The 19,584-nt window shown below is 39.1% G+C and overlaps 1 protein-coding gene across 1 annotated transcript in view; it reads left to right on the top strand.

The window, feature by feature from the left end:
* Positions 1 to 1,991: 1,991 nt before the first annotated feature.
* The window catches only part of CDH7 (cadherin 7), a 105,268-nt gene continuing 87,675 nt past the window's right edge, over positions 1,992 to 19,584 (top strand). The window contains exon 1 of the mRNA XM_008160580.3: positions 1,992 to 2,201. Within this exon, the coding sequence (XP_008158802.3) occupies positions 1,992 to 2,201 (210 nt within the window). The remainder of the gene's footprint in view (positions 2,202 to 19,584) is intronic.

Here is a 19,584-nt window from a genome sequence, read left to right on the forward strand (position 1 = left end):
TGTTGCCTCTAAAAGCCACCACCCTGAGCTCCTGACTGTAATTCCTGGCTCATTGTAGACCATCCCATCCCCTGGTGCATTGCCTAGTTTAAGCACCTACCCACCATCTTTAACTACAGGTAACCTGTCTCAGATGGATTAGCTCAGACCTCCCTACAAGGAACGTTCAACCTCACTGGGGGGCCTACATTGGAATATTAGTGCCTGACTCCAAGTTACTTCTTATGATTCTAAGTCTAGAACAACTTGACCTTCTAGAGTGGTTTCTAAAAAGACCCGATTTCATTGTTGCTCCTTAGATGGGAGATCTGGATTTGGGGAGATGTGTTCAATGCACAGACGACAGTCAGCGTGCTCCAATAATGGTTTATCATTCTCTGGTTCTCGGTATACATCAAGTCTGTTCTGCAAGCAGCTGGATTATTCCACAGTGTCTTCTTGAATTTCAAAACTTTACAGAGCTATTTTAACATGAATATGTTCTCTCGGATGGAGCTCAAAGTCAGTGCAGTCCATTTCTTCCAGTGGTGTGGGCTATTCCAACACGTTTAACAAATCTCACCTTTTTTCTACTTACGTGGCATTTTCTATAAGTATTGGACTGTCAGAAATTAACAGGAGTAACAGTTACCGCTGTTATAGGAGAAACAGGTAGACGGAAAAGCGTATAGTACAAAGGCAGTGTAGCTTCTGCCTTCATAGGGAGCTATTTTTTGTTTTCATGTTCTTAAAACTGTATTTTTCTCCTCTCTCAAAACAAAACACATATGTTAATCCTTCACTGTAACTGTCCAATTGTTGACTTATTTATAGTCAAAGGAATTAATAAACCAAAGTGCAGCATAGTGATTTACATGAGCAGTTTCTCATAAATTCTCATTTATCTGTGTTTTTGGAAGTTTGTTTTATAACTGATTTTTTATCTCTTGCATAATCGGGATTCTGTAACTGAAAGTAGACCTTAGAACGAGAGGGTTTTTTTGTTGTTTTTTTTCCCTGTGCTGATGCCAACAATGAACGGGGCTTACAAATACAGTTGAGTTTCCTCACCCCTCTGATGGTCCATATAATTCAATCCCATAAGTGTGTCTGGGGGGAAGGCCCTACTATGTGCCTGCCCAGCTGTGAGATGTTCAGTAAATATATGTGGAGTCCCGAATAACTGCAGTGAAATAGCATAACCGAACCTGCTCCACAGCATCTGTGACAGTGAGTTTGAAGAGGGGGAACTGGAAATGACTGAGCTTTCAGCTGATCACAATCAAATCAGAACACATCAGAGCAGCTGGTGTTCTGTGACTCAGAATCAATCACCCAGCGTCGAAGCACCTCGTGCTCTGTTATTTCTCTTTACAGTTTCACGGGAGAGATTTAAACCAGCATATGTCCTTCCCATTCGCCTAAATCCCTGCTTTGCTTTCATAGCCTAATACCAGCGCAGGAAACTGCCTGCAATATAAAAAAAAAAAAAGTTAAATAAGTAAAGGCTAGCATTAAAATGATTTTTTTTAATGGATGTGGTTCCATTTGTGTGCAATAAACCATATGCTCAAAGAGAATGCCTTAGAAGCAGCGCGGAATTTTAAGGTTGCATGATGGCACAGGAATCATTCTGCCTCAGCGACGTCCACATAGGACCACGGTGATTGCCAGTTTCCATCTAAGTTCGTAATTTTTAGTTTAGCAATTATACAAATGATGACATCCTGGGGAAATCAGTGTGAAGTTACTAAATGCACGTTCCCGGGTGTGTGTCCTGGTTTCTGACACGCGTTGTCGCTTTGTCCCGATAGGAACCTCTGACACCATTCTTTGGCGAAGGCGATTCAGCGGTGGTGACCGCCTCCAACCGGACACTCGACAAATTATCGTCTCTGGACTCCCAGCTGACACCCTGCCGGAGGCAAGAGCTGCCAAGCCAACTGGAACTGTGCCTTTTCTGTTGTCAAGGCTCTTTTCTTACACAGGAAAAAGAAAGAAAAGAAAAAAAGATGAAGTTGGGCAAAGTGGAGTTCTGCCACTTCCTGCAGCTGATCGCCCTTGTCCTGTGCTTCTCTGGGATGAGCCAAGCAGAACTCTCGAGGTCCAGCTCAAAGCCCTACTTCCAGTCGGGGAGGTCCAGGACCAAGCGCAGCTGGGTGTGGAACCAGTTCTTTGTGTTGGAGGAGTACATGGGTTCAGACCCCCTCTATGTGGGAAAGGTAGGCCATGCGGTCTTTCACAGTCACTTGTGATTACTGGGAATGTCTGTGGTTGGACGGAGAACTGCTCATTCATGCGTTGGGGTTAGAGAACATGAAACTCTCACTCTATTGTCTTTAAATTATGAGCAACTCAAACCTACTCTTTCTAGAGGTGGTCTGGTTTTGATGGATATTTTAAGATTTGCTTTTTAAAATTGTGTGTTTTTTTTTTCCCGTTAAAAATGAATATGAACAGAAGTCAGAAGGGATACTAGTTCAGCCAATGGTGGGCAGTTTGTGGTGCATTTGTTAGGTGGCCCAGTGGGAGCCAAACTGAGCTTTATTTTTCACAGCTCTGTTCTCTTTGGGCAGGATTTTTCATTGGAGTGCCTTCTGCACGGAGGGGCCCATCGGGAGAATGGCCTTTCCCTCAACATGCTCCTATCGGGTCCAGTGCCTAGTGCACTGCAGGGCTGATACTTTCATATTTGCAAAGGCTTCCTAAAGTTCTCAATGTGGTGATGAGCACTGGTGAATGTTTTCTTCATAGAGTAAGTTTTGACAAGAAATCTGTGCATCTGCGTTTTCTGTACGCAGATTTCTGCGAAATCTATACATTGGCACTTTGTCAGCTTTAGACGTCTGTTCCTAATAAAGCTGATGAGTTTATTCCTGAGTGAATTTCCAACTTTGAATGACCGAGGAAGAATCTTTGCTCTTTATTTCATGGGATTATGTTTTCATTTGAACACACCTTACATACAGGTGAAAATCTGTTTTTGTTGATGGGTATCTATATAAGTCAAGGTGGTCTGTGTTGTATTTACTGTTTTCATTGAATGCCTCTATATTTTAGAAATAATGGTGGACATTTATGGAAAAGAGAAAGATTTGAGTAAGGTCAAGGTTTCTAGGTTGTGGATTAGAACTTTCTTTTTTAGCTCAGCCATAGCATTTTTTTTTTTTCACTAAGAAAAGATGTGTTAGTACACAAGTGTTTTATGTGCATATTATCTTCATAGCCAGTACTATGTGCACTAAATTCCTCTCGCAGCTTTCTCCGTTTTCTTATAAACAGAGAGCAGTCACCATTATGCATTGTTAATGACTAAGAATTTAGAACTTAATTGCATTCATTTTTAATGAACATCTAACAAATTCATCAAACTTTTTCAGTGGACAGTTTTATAATATTCAGCTGATTCAGAAAGAATTAGTAGTGATTAGGTGAAATCATACTTTTATGAGAATGTAACATTTTCTTAAGACAACTAAAATATTTTTCCATTAATTTGGTTTTAAATGGGGTTGCCACAGTGAAGTTGACATTTTGAAGTAAACATAACTTAAAAAATTTTAAAACACCCTTCTTGTACATTTTAGTCTTCACATAATAATTCAGAATGCTTGTATCTAAATAATCCTCATAAGTCAATTTAAAATTATGAAGATACATGCCGCTAAGGTTACTTAAATTTCAAATGCATATGAAGCTTTTGGGCAATGTTTTTGTTTTTCTCTGAAATTGTGGGGTTCCTTGATTAGATAACAAGAAATATTCTATATTTCCCTTTTAGTTAATCAGAGACAATCACTTGGCAGATTGTATGGGATGAAAAACACGTTTGTGTTTATTTCTTGTCTGTTGTATATTGGGAGTTTCATACAGATGCTCACAGTAAATGTTCAGGATGCAAATGGGTTAAATAGAAAAACTCTTTAAATGACTAAAATTTATAAAAAATGCAGTAAGATAATTTGAGATGGAGAGTTAGTGGGTGAATGATTCATTCCTTATACATAGGGATTTCAAATGCCAGAGAAATCATATATATATACATATATATATATATATATATATTTATATTTTAGGCCTTTGAATTTGGAGACCATGGTAATAGCTGATGGCCAATGAGATGAATAAATAAATAACATTTGGTCATTAAGACATTGAGGATAATAAAGTCACAAGATGACTTGTGACCTTATTTTAGTCTATTTATTGGGTTTATTCAACATGATAACTCAAGACCAAAGTAGAGCAGTTTGTTGAAGGGACCAAGACTGTTTGTAGAACCTTCACCACAAGATCTCCAGGGCGTGGACTTCTGGGCTGTGTTAGAATCTGACCTTTATCATGAAACTCTCACTCTTATCTGGTGATATGAGTTGATAAACTTTTGACTGGAAAGGTATAGACTTAAGGAAAGAGTCATTAGTTATTACTCTGATGGAATTATTTTTTTTTTATTGAGGTATAATTAACTTCTAAAATTAGTTTCAGGTGTATAACATAATGATTCAACATTTGTATACATTGTGAAATTATCACCACAATAAGTCCAGTTAGCACTCATTATCATACATGGTTACAGATTTTTTTTTTCTTGTGATGAGAAGTCTTAAGGTCTACTCTCTTAGCATCTTGCAAATATGCAGTGCAGTGTTATTAATGACTAGAGGCCTGGTGCACGAATTTGTGCACGGCTGAGGTCCCTTGGCCTGGCCAGCGATTGGGGCCATCTTGCCCAGTCCCAATTGGGGCCAATCGGGCCGGCCGGCCTGGGGGAGGGACCACAGGAGGTTGGTTGGCCAGAGGAGGTTGGCTGTGGGAACGCACTGACCACCAGGGGGCAGCTCCAGCATTGAGCATCTGCCCCCTAGTGGTCAATGTGCATCATAGCAACCAGTCGTTCAGTAACTGGTTGTAACAATTGCTTAGGCTTTTACATACACTGAGTGGCCAGATTATTATGATCTCTGAATGCATAATAATCTGGCCACTCAGTGTATATCCTATGTAATAAAAGGCTAATATGCAAATTGTCCCCTCAACCAGGAGTTAGACCAGCAGGCAGGCCGGCCAACTGCCCATGTCGCCTTCCCCTGGCCAGGCTGGCCGGACCCCACCCATACACGAATTCATGCACCGGGCCTCTAATATATATATACACACTGAGTGGCCAGATTATTATGCGTTCAGCGATCATAATAATCTGGCCACTCAGTGTATATAGATAGTCAACATGCCGAATGGAGTTCTGTTTTAAAGAACAATAGCGCGCCTTTCCCTAAGAGTGTTTCTTAGTTGCCATCATGCCTGTCTCCTTGTCCTGTTATAGGGAGAATATGGTGGAGTCCCTCCTGTCTCCCCTGAACTGACTGTTAATTCACAGCCATCTATCTCATTGAATTGCACTGCACTTTTCTAAGTCCAGCCTTTTCCTCACCTTGGCATTTCTCACCTAATGTCCTCCAACGAGCTGACAAAAAATGTGTCTGCAAACCACCCGGCCTCTGTTCCAGGCGTTAAGTGGTTTTCATCTCTCCTAACCATAATGGGCTGCCAGCGATTGCTGCGCTCCGGGCCATTACTTTCCCTGAAATGCGTGCTCCGTGCCTCTTCCACAGTCGGCTTCTCTAGCTGTGAACATCACTCTTGTCTTCCCTGTTACTCCCCTTTCTTCCCTGCTTATTCGGGGAGAATTTATTCCTATTACCTCAGTCAGCATCAGATGTGTAGACATTCCGTGTGGGATCCACTCAGCTTTCAGGTCAGCTTGCTGGAACGTGTTGGTGAGCATTCTTGATGCAGCCAATTACACCTCAGCAGTATCTCTCACCAAGAGATACTCTGTCTACTGATAACTAAAGCTGGGTTCGGTGTTCCAGAAAAGGAATGTTCCTCCTGAAAAGAGGTTGTGTTTAAAAAAATGAGGTAGGAATTAGATTCCATAACTAGGCAGATTTACATTAGATAGACACAAAGACAATAAGGAAGCCCAAATATTTATTACTTGGTTAGGGAAAAGCCTACTCATCGTGGTAAAGTTCACATTTTATAGATTTTGGAGGGGAAAACCAGCAAAAGTGCCCTCTCAATATGTAGATTACCTAAAGTTGGCACCTATCTTGGAAGAAAACAATGGCAGTTTGTTTTTCCTACACATGTGTAGAAATCCCATTTTCACAGTATCCCTGTAACCAGAGTGAATTGTGAAGACCCTTGTTCTTATCTTGTTACTTTGCAATAGAACCGTGAAACTCCTGGCAGGAATTTGGGCGTGGATCAGCTCTGTGGGATCTAAATAAGTTCAGATCCTTAGACATGAGTTTTGGCAGGTATTCTTAGCTCTTACTATACTTCAGTATACTAGTAGCTCTAAAGTATTCAGTGCACTTTCTCCACATAAAATCAACAATTCAGTTTTTGTTTGGTTTCTTTTCAACCGTAGCAAAAATAATACATCTGATTTTGCCACTAAATTGCACAAACTTGCCATAAGTTCAGCTTAATATTGCCCGTTTTCTCTTCAAAGTTATCTTAGGTTACAAATGGAAGTTATCATTACCTAAGGCTTCATCATGTGAGACTGCATAACTGCAAGTTGGAGGAGAGGGGCTTACAGTTATAAACCTAATTAAAAAATAGATCATCTAGATTGGCTCAGGATTTTTTTATTGTCTCGACTATCCATATTGATCAAAACCACTTTAAAATGCCATCTTCTTGAACTCTTTTTGTTTGTATTTACTTGTCACCCATTTTGTGATGGGAAACGCAAAAATTAAAATAACAACAGGTCTATGCTAGTCCTGTTTTTACATGGTGTTTATGTTGAGATTGAAAGTGCAAAACGAGATAAACTCAAGTGATGATACTGGGCCTCGGTGATTGTTTGACAAGCTTTGCATGCGGTGCTCATGGGCCTGGAGTCCCAGAATCTGCAACAGTCTCTGTAGCTCACCAAGATAAATGACAGAATTAGACAAGCAGCAGGACAGTCCCTGAGCCTTTGCCGGCTCAAACATAGATAGATAAGTGCTGTACTGGGAGAAATTTCACCCTAATCTGCATGATTCTTATTGATTATCTGTCATCATAATTGTGATCACTGGAGGGAAACAGTAGTTTCTCTAAATATGCTTAACACTATATCCCCCAAGTTTTCCTTTGCTGCTGTCCAGCCTGTCTCCTTCCACGTTCACTTACATCCCCCTCCCCAGTCTCCTTTCTTCTTTCAGTGCTTATCTGGTACCTCCTCTGTGCTAGGTGTTGTGCTAGATGGGAGAGTTTAAAGAAAACAAGCTCCTCTTCATAAAATTCACCATCTGGTTGATAAGCCATGCGGGTAACCAGATGGCAGTGGAAAGCAGTAAATTCTATAGCTAATCTACATCTGTGGAGGTGGGTAGGAGGGAGGAATGGAGCCATGGATCCGTGAACAAAGGCGTGCATGAGGATACAAGATGTACCTCTGTGATTTCGTAATCCTTTTGTACAATCTTCACATCAACACAGAAAAAATTATCTTCTTAGAAAGTAGGACAGAGTATTCTAAATCTGTATTAGAGGAAGTTTTATATAGTAGAAAGATCAGTAAGTAGAAACCCTAGTTTATACTTGCAAGTTTCTCTGTATTTTGAACAATGCCCTTAAACATAAATTTCTATCCTCTCATTGATGAAATAGGGATCAATCGGTAAAATTTTAAAACATTTCATTTTGGCATAATTTCAGACTTACCAAATAAGTTGCAAAGTATTATTTTAGAACCCAGCTTCTCCAAATGTTAATCTTACATGACTACATCTATTACATAGACCAGGAAATGAACACTGGTATAATACGTATTACGATTCAGCAGTCGAATTGGTATTTTCCATTTGTTATACTAACGTGCTTTTTCTGATAGGAGCCGGTCTAGTGTTACATCTTGACTTTGTCTTGTCTCCTTAGTCTTTTCAGCCTGAGGTAGTCACTCCATCTTTCACATTGTCGTTCTTGACCAGTAACTTGGTAGCACATCTGACAACCGGGGTTAGTTTCATGTTACTTCCTAACCAGAGTGAGCATTTCAGGTGATGGATGTAGTTCTGACAAGATGTCCTTCCCACCGCATCTTGTCAAGAGGCACAGGGTGCCAAGATGACTCATTTGTAGTGATGTTGACTTTGATCACCTGGGCCAGGTGGTATCCTCCAGGTTCCTCTGTTGAATCAGACCTGAAAGTTTTGAAATCTACACTGTCCTTATGGGTTGGAATTCATGATAGCTCTGGTTCAAGGGGGTGCTCTGCAGGATTCATTGAAGTCCGTGGTCCAATTTAAGGATGAGGAGTGGGTCCATCTGAAACGTGGGTCAAATTTACATCCGTAACCCCATCAAGTAACGCCCTTAATCCCATGTAGTAATGGATCATGTTTCTCAAATATTTAGCCCTCGTAATTGTAAAATGTGGTTTTAGAAAATAATACACGGTTAACATAAAAGAAGTGTCTCAAGAAAATGCCATCTAATATATTAACATTTTAGTATATTAACAAGGGAGTTGGGACCTAAATAAGGAATATAATTATAATTAATGTTTGAAAAGATTTAGTCTTGCTAATTCCTTTAAATGATTTATTTAGCGTCTATAACATTTCTGTTTCATAATCAATACTGACTATATCTTTGAAAAGCCGTCTGAGTTAAAAAGGAGGTGTTCTTATATTAGAGGTGTGGTAATAGATACATTTAATAGTAAAATAAGTAGAGTAAGGGATCATTAGAGCTATAATTTAGAAGAATTAAAAAGCAAATCTGGATGATTATATCCACTCTGGAAAATAAATTTCTGAAACAAATGTTAAGATGTTCTATGACTGTGAAAATATTTTATTTTCCTGCAAAGTATCAGGGTTAGTTGCATTATTATCAAACCCTTTTAACATATGTTTTTGAAATCTTTACCTTTAAAAAGCATGTATTCAAGAAAGAATATATAAACTTACATGGTTTTCTAATTATTTCATATTCTTGAAATTTAACAAATCTCAAACGTGAATATAGTAAGAATAACAAGCAGTGGTAATATTGGAGTGATTACAATGGTATTTAGCCTGGATATAGAAATATTACACTTGTATCTTAGAACAGAAATTTTCAGGGTAGGTTGTGTAGAAAGAACATACGATTGAAATTCTGGAAAAAATATGTAGGATTTTTATTCAGTTCTTTAAAAATCTCATCCTTTAAAAATTCTAGTTTTTGGTGTATGCAATATACAGTACATTTAAGGAGTTTTAACTGATACAAGTATACTTTTAAGTAAGCGGGAAGACCATTAGCCCATTCCAGGAGGAGTTTTAACAACTAAAGGACCATTTGTAACTAGTTGGCCCTACACTGCAGTTTTCCAGTAAGCTGGTCTGGACCCATGGAGGTTGGCCTGGATCAAAATAGGCTCAAAAGTTGCCTTAGGTTCCTTTTGCCCCTCATGGCTTAACTTTTCAGTATATGGGAGGGTCTGAACACATTCCAGTAAATAACAGCTAGAGAACATGAAATTGCCAGGAAAATACTCATGTTGAACTCAACCAGCCTTAGTCTTCTCAGGCTGACAACCTGGGATTTACCTGCTGCCATCGCCTAAACAAGAGAGAGCCCCAAAGACGGGGGAGAAAAGCAAGATAGCATGGCAAGGCCTTCCGCATTGCTGATTCAGCTAGCATCCTTGTCTTCTGTAGGATAAATTCAGAAGAGCAGTTTCTCAAGATGGGGCTGTGTTATAGGAATGGTAATTACATGAACCAAAATGACTAACATCATTCCAGCAAGTTCTGTGTGTAAACAGTGCACAATTATCTGATAAGAATGCTTCCCTTAGACTGTTGACTTATCTTCTTAGTTAAAATGCTGACATGTTTTAAGGTATTTAACTGAAAACACACAATCAAGATTTGGACAACACATGCATAATGCTCAACAGATGTGAGTTTGAAAGACTTGTGATGATCACTGGTGAAATTAGTCAAACCATGCTTAAATTAGATTTTTCTGATGTGTGAGTCATTTAAGGGTCCACAGTGGCGCCGAGTGGGTGTGGAGAGGAGAAGATTACACATTCTGCACTTGGTTCTTTGAAATGAAGAAGAAATAACATATCTGAGAAACTCTGTTCTGCATCCCACATCACTCTACCCCTGACACAGTTTATGTAATTTTCTCAACTGAATCATACCAGAACGGAATGTAGGCAGCAAATTAATTTTGCTTATTCAGGAGAAATTGATACTGATAAATTCTAGTCAATGGGGTTCAGTGTAATTATATCCAAGAAAAGTGAAGCTATCAACAGTTGAAAATGATTACTAACAAGTTAGATGAGAATTATCACAAGGCTAAATAGTGAAGGTTATTTGCAATGTTAAAATCATCTGTGGGGGTGTGCAAAGAAAGACAGAGTTGTGTCCAAAATCAAAGTCAGTTACATTGTAGAGCAGCTACACACCGTGGAAAAGTGCTTTTTATAAAGATCGGTGTAAAATGGTGGGGTGGCATAAATCTTGATGTTGGAATTGGAAACTCAAGCTTTATTACAAAGGATAGTTTTCTTTTTAGGTGATCATTAGAATACCTGAAAGTAGACTTTTACCTATCACGCAGCAGCTGCGTTCAGCGAGTCTTGGGGAGCAGTTGTGGCGTGTAATGATCTGAAACAAAACTGTTTTCCCTATTGATTAGATCGTTTGTTGGAGACGTGAGTACAATTGAGGATGGAAAACATATACAAATGAACGAGGATTCAGGGTTAAGGTCAGAGGAGGAAGTGCATTCTGCTTAAGATCCAATTAAGATTTCACAGCGGAATTTATGATAAAAACATAGGGAACCAATATTCAGATGGTTCATATCTTGTGTATTGTTTTCTCAGTGCTGCTCTCTGCACGCAGCCCACAGCTGCTGATTTGTGGTTAAGTTTGATTGCTGTAAACTCTGGGCACACTGATAAAGCCGGTTTTCAGGCACTGCGTTTTCACATCCTGCGCAGAGCTCAGGGGGTGTGGGAGAACGGGAGGTGGTAGGAGGAAGGGGTCTAAGCTATGTCAGAGGCTTCAACAGTCCTGCAGTCATTCTGTCTATCCTTTTTCCAAGCAATAACCCCTCTTAGAATTTAACAAAAAATAAAGTATTTGATGTCATTTCGGTTGTGAGATACAGTATCCCATAGAATGTACCCCCCATAATGATTTTTTTTTCAAATTCTCTGTGGTTTTAATATTGAAATTTAAATATTTATATTAATATAGATTTTTTTATCAGAAAGAAAAATAATGTATTTTTTTAATTAAAAAAAATTAAAGCTTGGGGCTTTAAAGCTCATTTATTTGAGTCCTTTTCTGAGATCAGGAGGTGATTGTACAGTATCCCTGATGTGTGTGATCTGGCAGCCTCAGGTCTATTTTTAGGGCAGGATCTGGGGGAAACACACAGATTTGAGTCACATTGAGTACAGCCTCCACCAGTCACCAATGGTGTGACTTCTGGCGAATAGCTTGCTCTCTTATTTTATTCGCTTATAAAATAGGAACAACAATAACAATCTTACAAGGCTGTTGTAAGCATAAAAAGTAGAATAGAGTTAATATGAAAGCATAATGTTGGGAGGATGACTCTTATTTTTAGGAACTTGAGTTACATTTTGCTATTAAAATCTCTGAAGGCAGCTATTTTGCACACACACACACCCCCGCCCCCATTTAAAAGGAATGCTTGAGAAGATGAAGTAACTCCTGGTCTCCACACCTGTCCTCATGCTCAGCTGTGCTTGTTTTTGGATGTCCCGAAATATGATGATCAGGATTGAACTTGAATAATTTATAACCAATCCGACAGTTCCAAAAAGGAAAAGTTGAGATTTTTATTTCCCTTGATGTGAATTCTGTCATGAACATTAGCCATGACTGCATTACCAAGATTATTGCTGTCATTAGCATTATTATCTACTCTTGAGGAAAACAGTGTAAGAGAAGATTAGGGTTTGGGGCTCAATGCACTAAAAGGAAGTTATAATAAAATTGAATGTTAACTAGGAAAGCCCAAATTGATCTCTAAATATTGTTTTCCTCAGAAAAATGTTAAATGAGGAGCCCGGTTTTGTTTTTTTTTTTAAAATCAAACTGAAAACTTCCTGCTAGGCTGTAGATATTTGCTCTCTCTAACCCTTCCTCCAGGTCTCTCAGCTTTCTCCTTTGATTTTAAAAGTTAAAACAGCTGTATAAATAAATTGTGGTTCTCTCCTCCTGGCAGGGAGACAGCCCCTGCATCGTTGACAGACCTCACAGCTGTTGGGCCAAGGCACTGCCTTTCCAACATGTGACTGAATCAGATGTATCGAAGTGGGCATGTTTCCCTCAGGGCTGTCTTTGAGGGTGTCTGAAGCTACTGCCATTTCCTGGATGTAGTTTACTCTACCTGAACGATGGTTGGGGGGCTGGGACCCAGGAGGCACAGAGGCCTTGATTTGAATGGTAGTTATCTCACCTTGTTGACCCAGGACCATGGACTTGACTCTCCCTAGAATCCCTATGATGACCCTGTTGTGAAACTTACCATAAACCCAGCAGAAGGAAATAAAGAGAAGAGGTCTGGGGAAGGGCTTAGGTGTTATCTTGGAGCTGTCTGTTCAGTGTGAAAGAGAGCAGGAAGATTTCAGTTGGTTTTCTGATAAGAAACATGCAGAAGATAAAAAGAACTGGGGATTAGACCCCACAAAGTAAGGGCTTTAGAGAAGTAAGATGGAAGCTTTCTATTTTGTTTTGTTTTCTCATAGGATATTGGAAATTACATGGCAGTTTGCGTGTTACGTGATCATCTTTGGATATGTTACCTATTACAAGTGACAATGACTTGATAGATTATTCCAGTACATTGAGAGGAAGTTGAGCAAGTTGTTAAACTCTACCTCTTAAGTTCATAAATCAGGGAGATCTGAGTGAATTTCAATATCACCATTTACTGGGAAATTATTCATCTTCTGTTAGCATATTCTCTGTAAAATGGGTTTCAAATAGGTCTTATGTAATACAGTTGTTATAATATACTAGAGGTCTGGTGCACAAAATTTGTGCATGTGGGGGTGTCCCTCAGCCTGGCCTGCACCCTCTCCAATCTGGGACATTCCTCTCACAATCCAGGACCGCTGGTTCCTAACCGCTCGCCTGCCTGCCTGCCGGCTTGATTGCCCCTAACTGCTTCTGCCTGCCTGCCTGATTGTCCCCTAACCGCTTCTGCCTGCCGGCCTGATTGCCCCCTAACTGCTCCCCTGCCGGCCTGATCCTCCCTAACTGCCCTCCCCTGCCAGCCTGATCACCCTCAACTGCCCTGCTGGCCTGATTGCCCCCAACTGCCCTCCCCTGCCGTGACCCGCCTCCTCTGTGCTAGGCGGTGGAGACACTGGGACTGGCCTCCTCTATGCCGTGCAATGCCGCGGGGGACCACCCCCCCCCCCAGGCCTCAACACTTGGAGCAGCTGCTGGGCCCTGCCTCCACTGTGCACATGGCCATCTTGTGGCAGCCATCTTGTGACGACATCGCACGTGAGGACCAGCGAGGTTTTTATTAGTATAGATGTAAACTAAATACGGTAATATATGTAAAGTACTGCATATTTGAGACAGCATTCCTTAAGGCTTAGCTGTATTTGTTAATAGTGGTGATACATGTTATCACTCATCAGTCAGGCACTACTTATAACTAACTGATCTGAGTCAGGTGTTTTCTTTTTAAAGCATATTTTAAAAACAACGTATAGTTGAAGGAGAAAACAAGGATAAACCTAAGCAAGATTCATCACATTGGCACACTTCATGACCACAGAGAAGTCCTTCAAGTGACCTTTCCTTGACCTCTCATCCATCACAAAGGGACAGTCGTATCAGATATCCCTGCACCTTGCAAGTCTGAGTCAGAACCTCCAGCTGATAACATCTGTCAGTGTGCTTTGAAATATATAAAATGTTCAGCCTTAAATAAAACTTATTTTTGATGGGGCAGAGCAGTTGCTAGTCATATTTATAAAATATTAGAGTAGGAACAGAGTTTACAACACATACCCTCTTATTTTGGTAATTATTGATGAGTGATACTTGGACACTCCCTTTTTGGTATTTATTGAAGAGTAATTCTTTGAATATATCATCAAAACACTTCCAGGATTTGGCTTCTGTTTTCAATTTTATGTATTCAGAATCAACTCAGATTTGAAATTACATAGGACAGTTTTTCAAACCACATACTAATATTTGAAAAGAAAGGTCAGGACACACACATACACACATAATTGTTTTATTCTCAAATACTTTCTAAATCCAGAAAGTTAATGACATAGTTGAGAGTTTCCCAGGAGGCAAGAGATTCCAGTGCCATTAGGATTCTACTGAAGAAAAGTGGTGCTTTAATGGAACTAGATAAATGGGATTGCTTGTTCATCTCTCAGTTAATTTTCTTTTTTAAAACTGTGCCTTAGGTCAGAGCTTCATTTAGTCTAAAGTTTGGCTCAAACCTATTGCTAGGTTTTACCCATCCTCTACTTCATTAAATTCTGAATTCAGAAACTGAATTTGATTGATTCATTTTAATTCTAAAAATGGTAGCATTTTAACATCGCCAGCTTTTGTGTTGAGAATTAATACTGCTTGCCTAACATTTCAGGAAAGAAAGGTTATTGAATATCTCGATATAATTAACTATATGTATAAACAGGTGTTTTTTTGCTTTGTGTAATTGGACAGATAAATAAGGAGAAATCAAATATTTTGCAATTCTGATAGCCTTACTTCTACACAGAGGAGAGGCACCAGAGTTCACATTAGAAAATATCGTTAGGCTTTTAGAAGTTGCCATTGTAAAGGAATCATTCAGGTAGGCAGGTGACCTTGAGTATAATTAAAGAGAAACCATAGGAAAAAAAGGAGGCCAGAGGTTACTCACCCCCCCTTTTTTTATAAATTAAATAAAATGCAAGAAAGGATGCTGAAATAAACCATCCAAAGGCTAATGTGATACAAAGAAAGAAAGGCTTTCTGAAATGCAGTTCTACAATGTACAGCTGTAGAAATGCGTCTGTAACTAAAATACGTATTCATGTGCAAAAATAATCCTGTTGGTTGCTTATATCCAAATGAAAGCTACATGCATTTTAGGGCAAAGCCGGTGTCTTTGACTGTGAAAATCCTCATGATTTCTAGATAAAATGAATGCTAAACCCAACCAAAAGCTCATAGGAGGCTTAATATACAGTTCCTGCAGTAAGACAAGTTTGTAGGTGAAAAGAAAAAACTCTTCAGCCTGCAGCAACTTTGTCCATTGAAATGATTGTATTTATGTTTTACTCAACCAAATAGAAGCATCTAGTTCAGTAGAGAGAATTCATATCCTGGATTCAAAAATGCTTCACTACTGATTGAAACCGTAACTTGGGGTTATCTTCTTTCTCCTTCAACCCCTTCTATAAATGACGTGAGAACTCTTAATAAGAATTCATACCCTGCTCCCACACACCACTAAATTATCACTGTTATTCAAAAAAGTGTATAAACGTTTGGTGCATAAATGTAGCATATTCTTAGATTAAAAAAACAAGTGTACAGCCCAGCCGGTGTGGCTCAGTGGTTGAGCGTCCAACCAAGAACCAAGAACGTCACTGATTCTATTCCTGGTCAGGGTACATGCCCAGGTTTTGGGCTTGATCCCCAGTAGGTGGCATGCAGGAGGCAGTCAATTGATATTCTTCTCTCATCGATGATTCTATCTCTCTATGCCTCTCCCTTTCTCTCTCTCTAAGGTAATCAATAAAAAACATATTAAAAAGTGTACATAAGAATCTGACAACCCTTTTGTTGGTTTTGTAACAATGCTTAGAGACATTAAAGTCTTGACTCATATTTGATTTAGCTTTGATCATCTCTCCTTGAAAGGTGTCATCAGCCTTTTGGTGATTTTAATCTATTTTTTTTCAGGGAGCCAGTTATTTTCCCTTTATATTTATGTTGATCTACAACAAAATACTAAGTATACCTAAGTGAATGTTATTCTATTTTTTTCTGAAAACTTGTGCCGTGCTGAATCTAAAGCATGTTACCTGAACCTGATGGGCTAAGTTACAAAACCAAAACAGGAAAAACTGCACAGAGAAAACTGGTTAATTTTTATTCCCAGGGATGCATGTTATCCACCTTTTTTTTCATCACAACTTACACAGGTGAGAGTGAGCAGCACCTCTTCAAACTTTGTGCCCTTGGCGCCTCACCCCTAGGAAGGCTCTTGCTCTCAGGGAAACACAAGGGCAGGCTTGGCAGTTGCCTAAAACTGCGAGTGAGTTCATTCTTAAAAGTTGCACCGGAATAGCCTTGCTTCTACTCCCAGCGTTCTGGCAGAGAAGCAAATAAGAGGATTTCCCTCCCCAAATCTCTGACACTAATTCAGTTGCACTGGTTATGGTCTCCACATAGTCACACTCGGTCCTCAGCAGTGATTCTGGAAGTCAGTGGAGCTATCAAATACAGTTATGTCACTGCCAAGATGGTGATAGAATGGGAAGAACTGATCATCTCTTCCAGTATTTTAGACAGAAGATTGGGCAAACTGGAATTTAAATCTGTCGCATGACTATGCCTTTGCCATTTGATCGGAGAGTTGATTGAGTCCATAGAAAGATTTGGTGGTGGTCCTTGGTGCCCTGTGCTTAGGTTGGCCCTGTTCAAACTTTCGTTTGTTACATGTTTCAGACCTACTGAATTTTATGTCATCCACAGTTAGCAGATGACAAAAAAATAATTGAAAAGAGAAACATCGATTTAAATAAGGAATCGGGTTAACACCATTTAAATTTTTCTCTAAAACAGAAAAAAATATAATCTGACCATGCATTTAAATTTTATGCAAATACATGCAAATGTAACACGATAACTATTTTTACTGTAAGCATTTCATATACTTGAATGTGGTTTCTTGGTACAAATTTAGAGCTATTTCCCTTGAGAAAAAATTTTGTGTTTATGTCAACCATTTAGACATTTTCAAAGGTGATATTATCAGAAAGAAGGGAATATAAAACAGAAAGAATATATGCCATTCGAATCCCTCTTGGTTTTACCTTGCCAACACCCTTTCCTCTCTCCCCTCTATCCCTTTTTCCCTATCATTCCTCTGCCACATTTTCATGTCTGCTGATGCTTAAGAGGGAGAGCTACTGCCTTTGATAGGGCAAACGACCTTAAATTCTACCTACCCTGTGGGTGGATTTTTACTTGTGAGTAGAAATGGAATTAAAGGACAACTAGAGTGTGGAAGTGGAGCAGAATTTTCTTTTGGAAGGATGGTTATGTCTGTTCTCATATTTATGGTAATTACGTGCTGTACTGTTGCTGTGAACACTGAATTAGCAAATACTGAACCCATTCCTCCTATGGGAACTACAAGGTCAGTTTCCTGTGAGCCTCTAGTCACAACGTTTCTGTCAACCGATCAACCCATAATCTTGCTTTGTGTGTGTTTCTGTTTCTATTTTACTTATTTATATATATTGCCGATCATTAACATGGAACTCACAGCCACTGGCACTATAACTGCACCTTAGCAAAGCTAAACTAGCAGAGACTTTTTTTTCTCCTCCACAGCCGTCTTGTGTGTAGGAACACTAGACAGCACTTTAGTGCTGCTTTTGGGAACCATTTTAAGCAGCTATAGCACCACCAAACAGCACAAATATACAAAAAATGTGGCACTGAATAGACTGCAGAATGGGTGCTTGTTCACAGACTGAGCTGCAACAAGCCAGAGCATTGCCTTGCTCAGCATCAGTGGGATCAGGCAAACTGGGAGACTTACATTATTTGCTGCTCTGCTCATGTCCACAAGTGACCACCAACAACTAAACACTAGCAAGTAGGAGAAATCACAGATACGGAGTCTAGAGTCATGATCAACTATATCTACTTTAGTTAGCAAAGAGGATACCCATGAGTCATGGGATACAATGCATGAACATTTTTTTCCATGTTACTGTGTAGCTTTTATTCTTAATGGTTGCATTTGATCTATTGGTCCATTGTTTGTATATTCCTTACTTTATTCTGCATGAACATTTTAACATTACTTATTAGGCAACTAATTTCCCCAAATAAACCCAAGGAAAAGTCATTTGATAATGAAGATAAATTTACAGTAAGATAATTAATCACAAAGCAAGAATAGCAACAGTGGACAATTCTGAAGAGGTATGTAAATTCAGTTAGCGATGTGTTCTTTAATGTAATGACAATGGACTGCAGTTCGAGGGTAACACATCTTGAGGAAATAAGTCCTAGGTAACACATCTCCATGTCTGCTGTAGAGATATTGCCCCGACCTGTCAGAAGGCTTAGAACTTAATTTGTTGTCCAATGATAACAAATGTCAAGATGTTTTGGTAACAACTTTTTGACTTCCTCTTATCACTAAATTTGTTTTGTTTTGCCTTATTTTCTAGTGTAATGTTGCCCTTGCTGTCTTGTATTTAGTATCTGCCTAAGCCATCCTAAACCCCTCCTGGAACAAGGCAGTCAGTAGATAGACAGGTGGAGAAATACATAGATAATGAGGAAATGGATCTTGTATCCTTTTATGATATTTTAGCACCTGCAGTTCAATGAATGGCTTTTGGGCTGATCCCTTAGTTAGGTAGAATTTGGTTAATTTATTGCTGCAGTCCACTTGCAAAGTAGTACATTTGAACTATGATTTGACTGAATCCAATATATTGTATCAAACATAATTTTAAAGAAACTATTAGAGAACCATGGAATGCACAAAACAAGCATATGTGTCATATAATATGTCATTTTAACTGTATACATACTTGTATTGGGTAATTCTCAGACCAAAGGAACAAATATAACATCTACCTAGCTATCTATAGAGACAGTATGAAAATGGGATCATTTCCTTAAAATATGCTGACAATCTGGTAGAGAAGATTATATAGTATGTGCAGTGCAATTTAGTAAAAATATGTCTGGGTACAGTGAAAGCATGAAATTCCTTGTGTCATTGAAGTAATCGCTGGTCATTTAAGAACCATATTCTCTAACTCAGAATACTTATTTGTAGAAAATACATTGACAGTCAATTTTTAACCAGCATTCCAAGACAGCTTTGCCCAGTGCAAAAAATATTATGTAATATGTAGGAGAAAATCTAAAATCCTTGGGAAAAAAACAAAATGACAAGACAATGAAAAAGTATCTAATAGCGTTTAGGGAACTTAATCTATATCATTTTCCAGCGTCATTAGAGTTCATTGTCTAAATCAGTGGTTCTCAACCTTTCTAATGCCGTGACCCTTTAATACAGTTCCTCATGTTGTGGTGACCCCCAACCATAAAATTATTTTCGTTGCTACTTCGTAACTGTAATTTTGCTACTGTTAATGAATCGCAATGTAAATATCTGTGTTTTCCGATGGTCTTAGGCTCTACAGCAGCGGTTCTCAACCTGTCGGTCATGACCCACAGGTTGAGAACCGCTATAGGGTCGCTTAAGACCATCGGAAAACACAGATATTTACATTATGATTCATAACAGTAGCAAAATTAC

The sequence above is a fragment of the Eptesicus fuscus genome, chromosome 12 (genome assembly GCF_027574615.1).
Source record: "Eptesicus fuscus isolate TK198812 chromosome 12, DD_ASM_mEF_20220401, whole genome shotgun sequence".
NCBI classification, from domain to species: domain Eukaryota; kingdom Metazoa; phylum Chordata; class Mammalia; order Chiroptera; family Vespertilionidae; genus Eptesicus; species Eptesicus fuscus.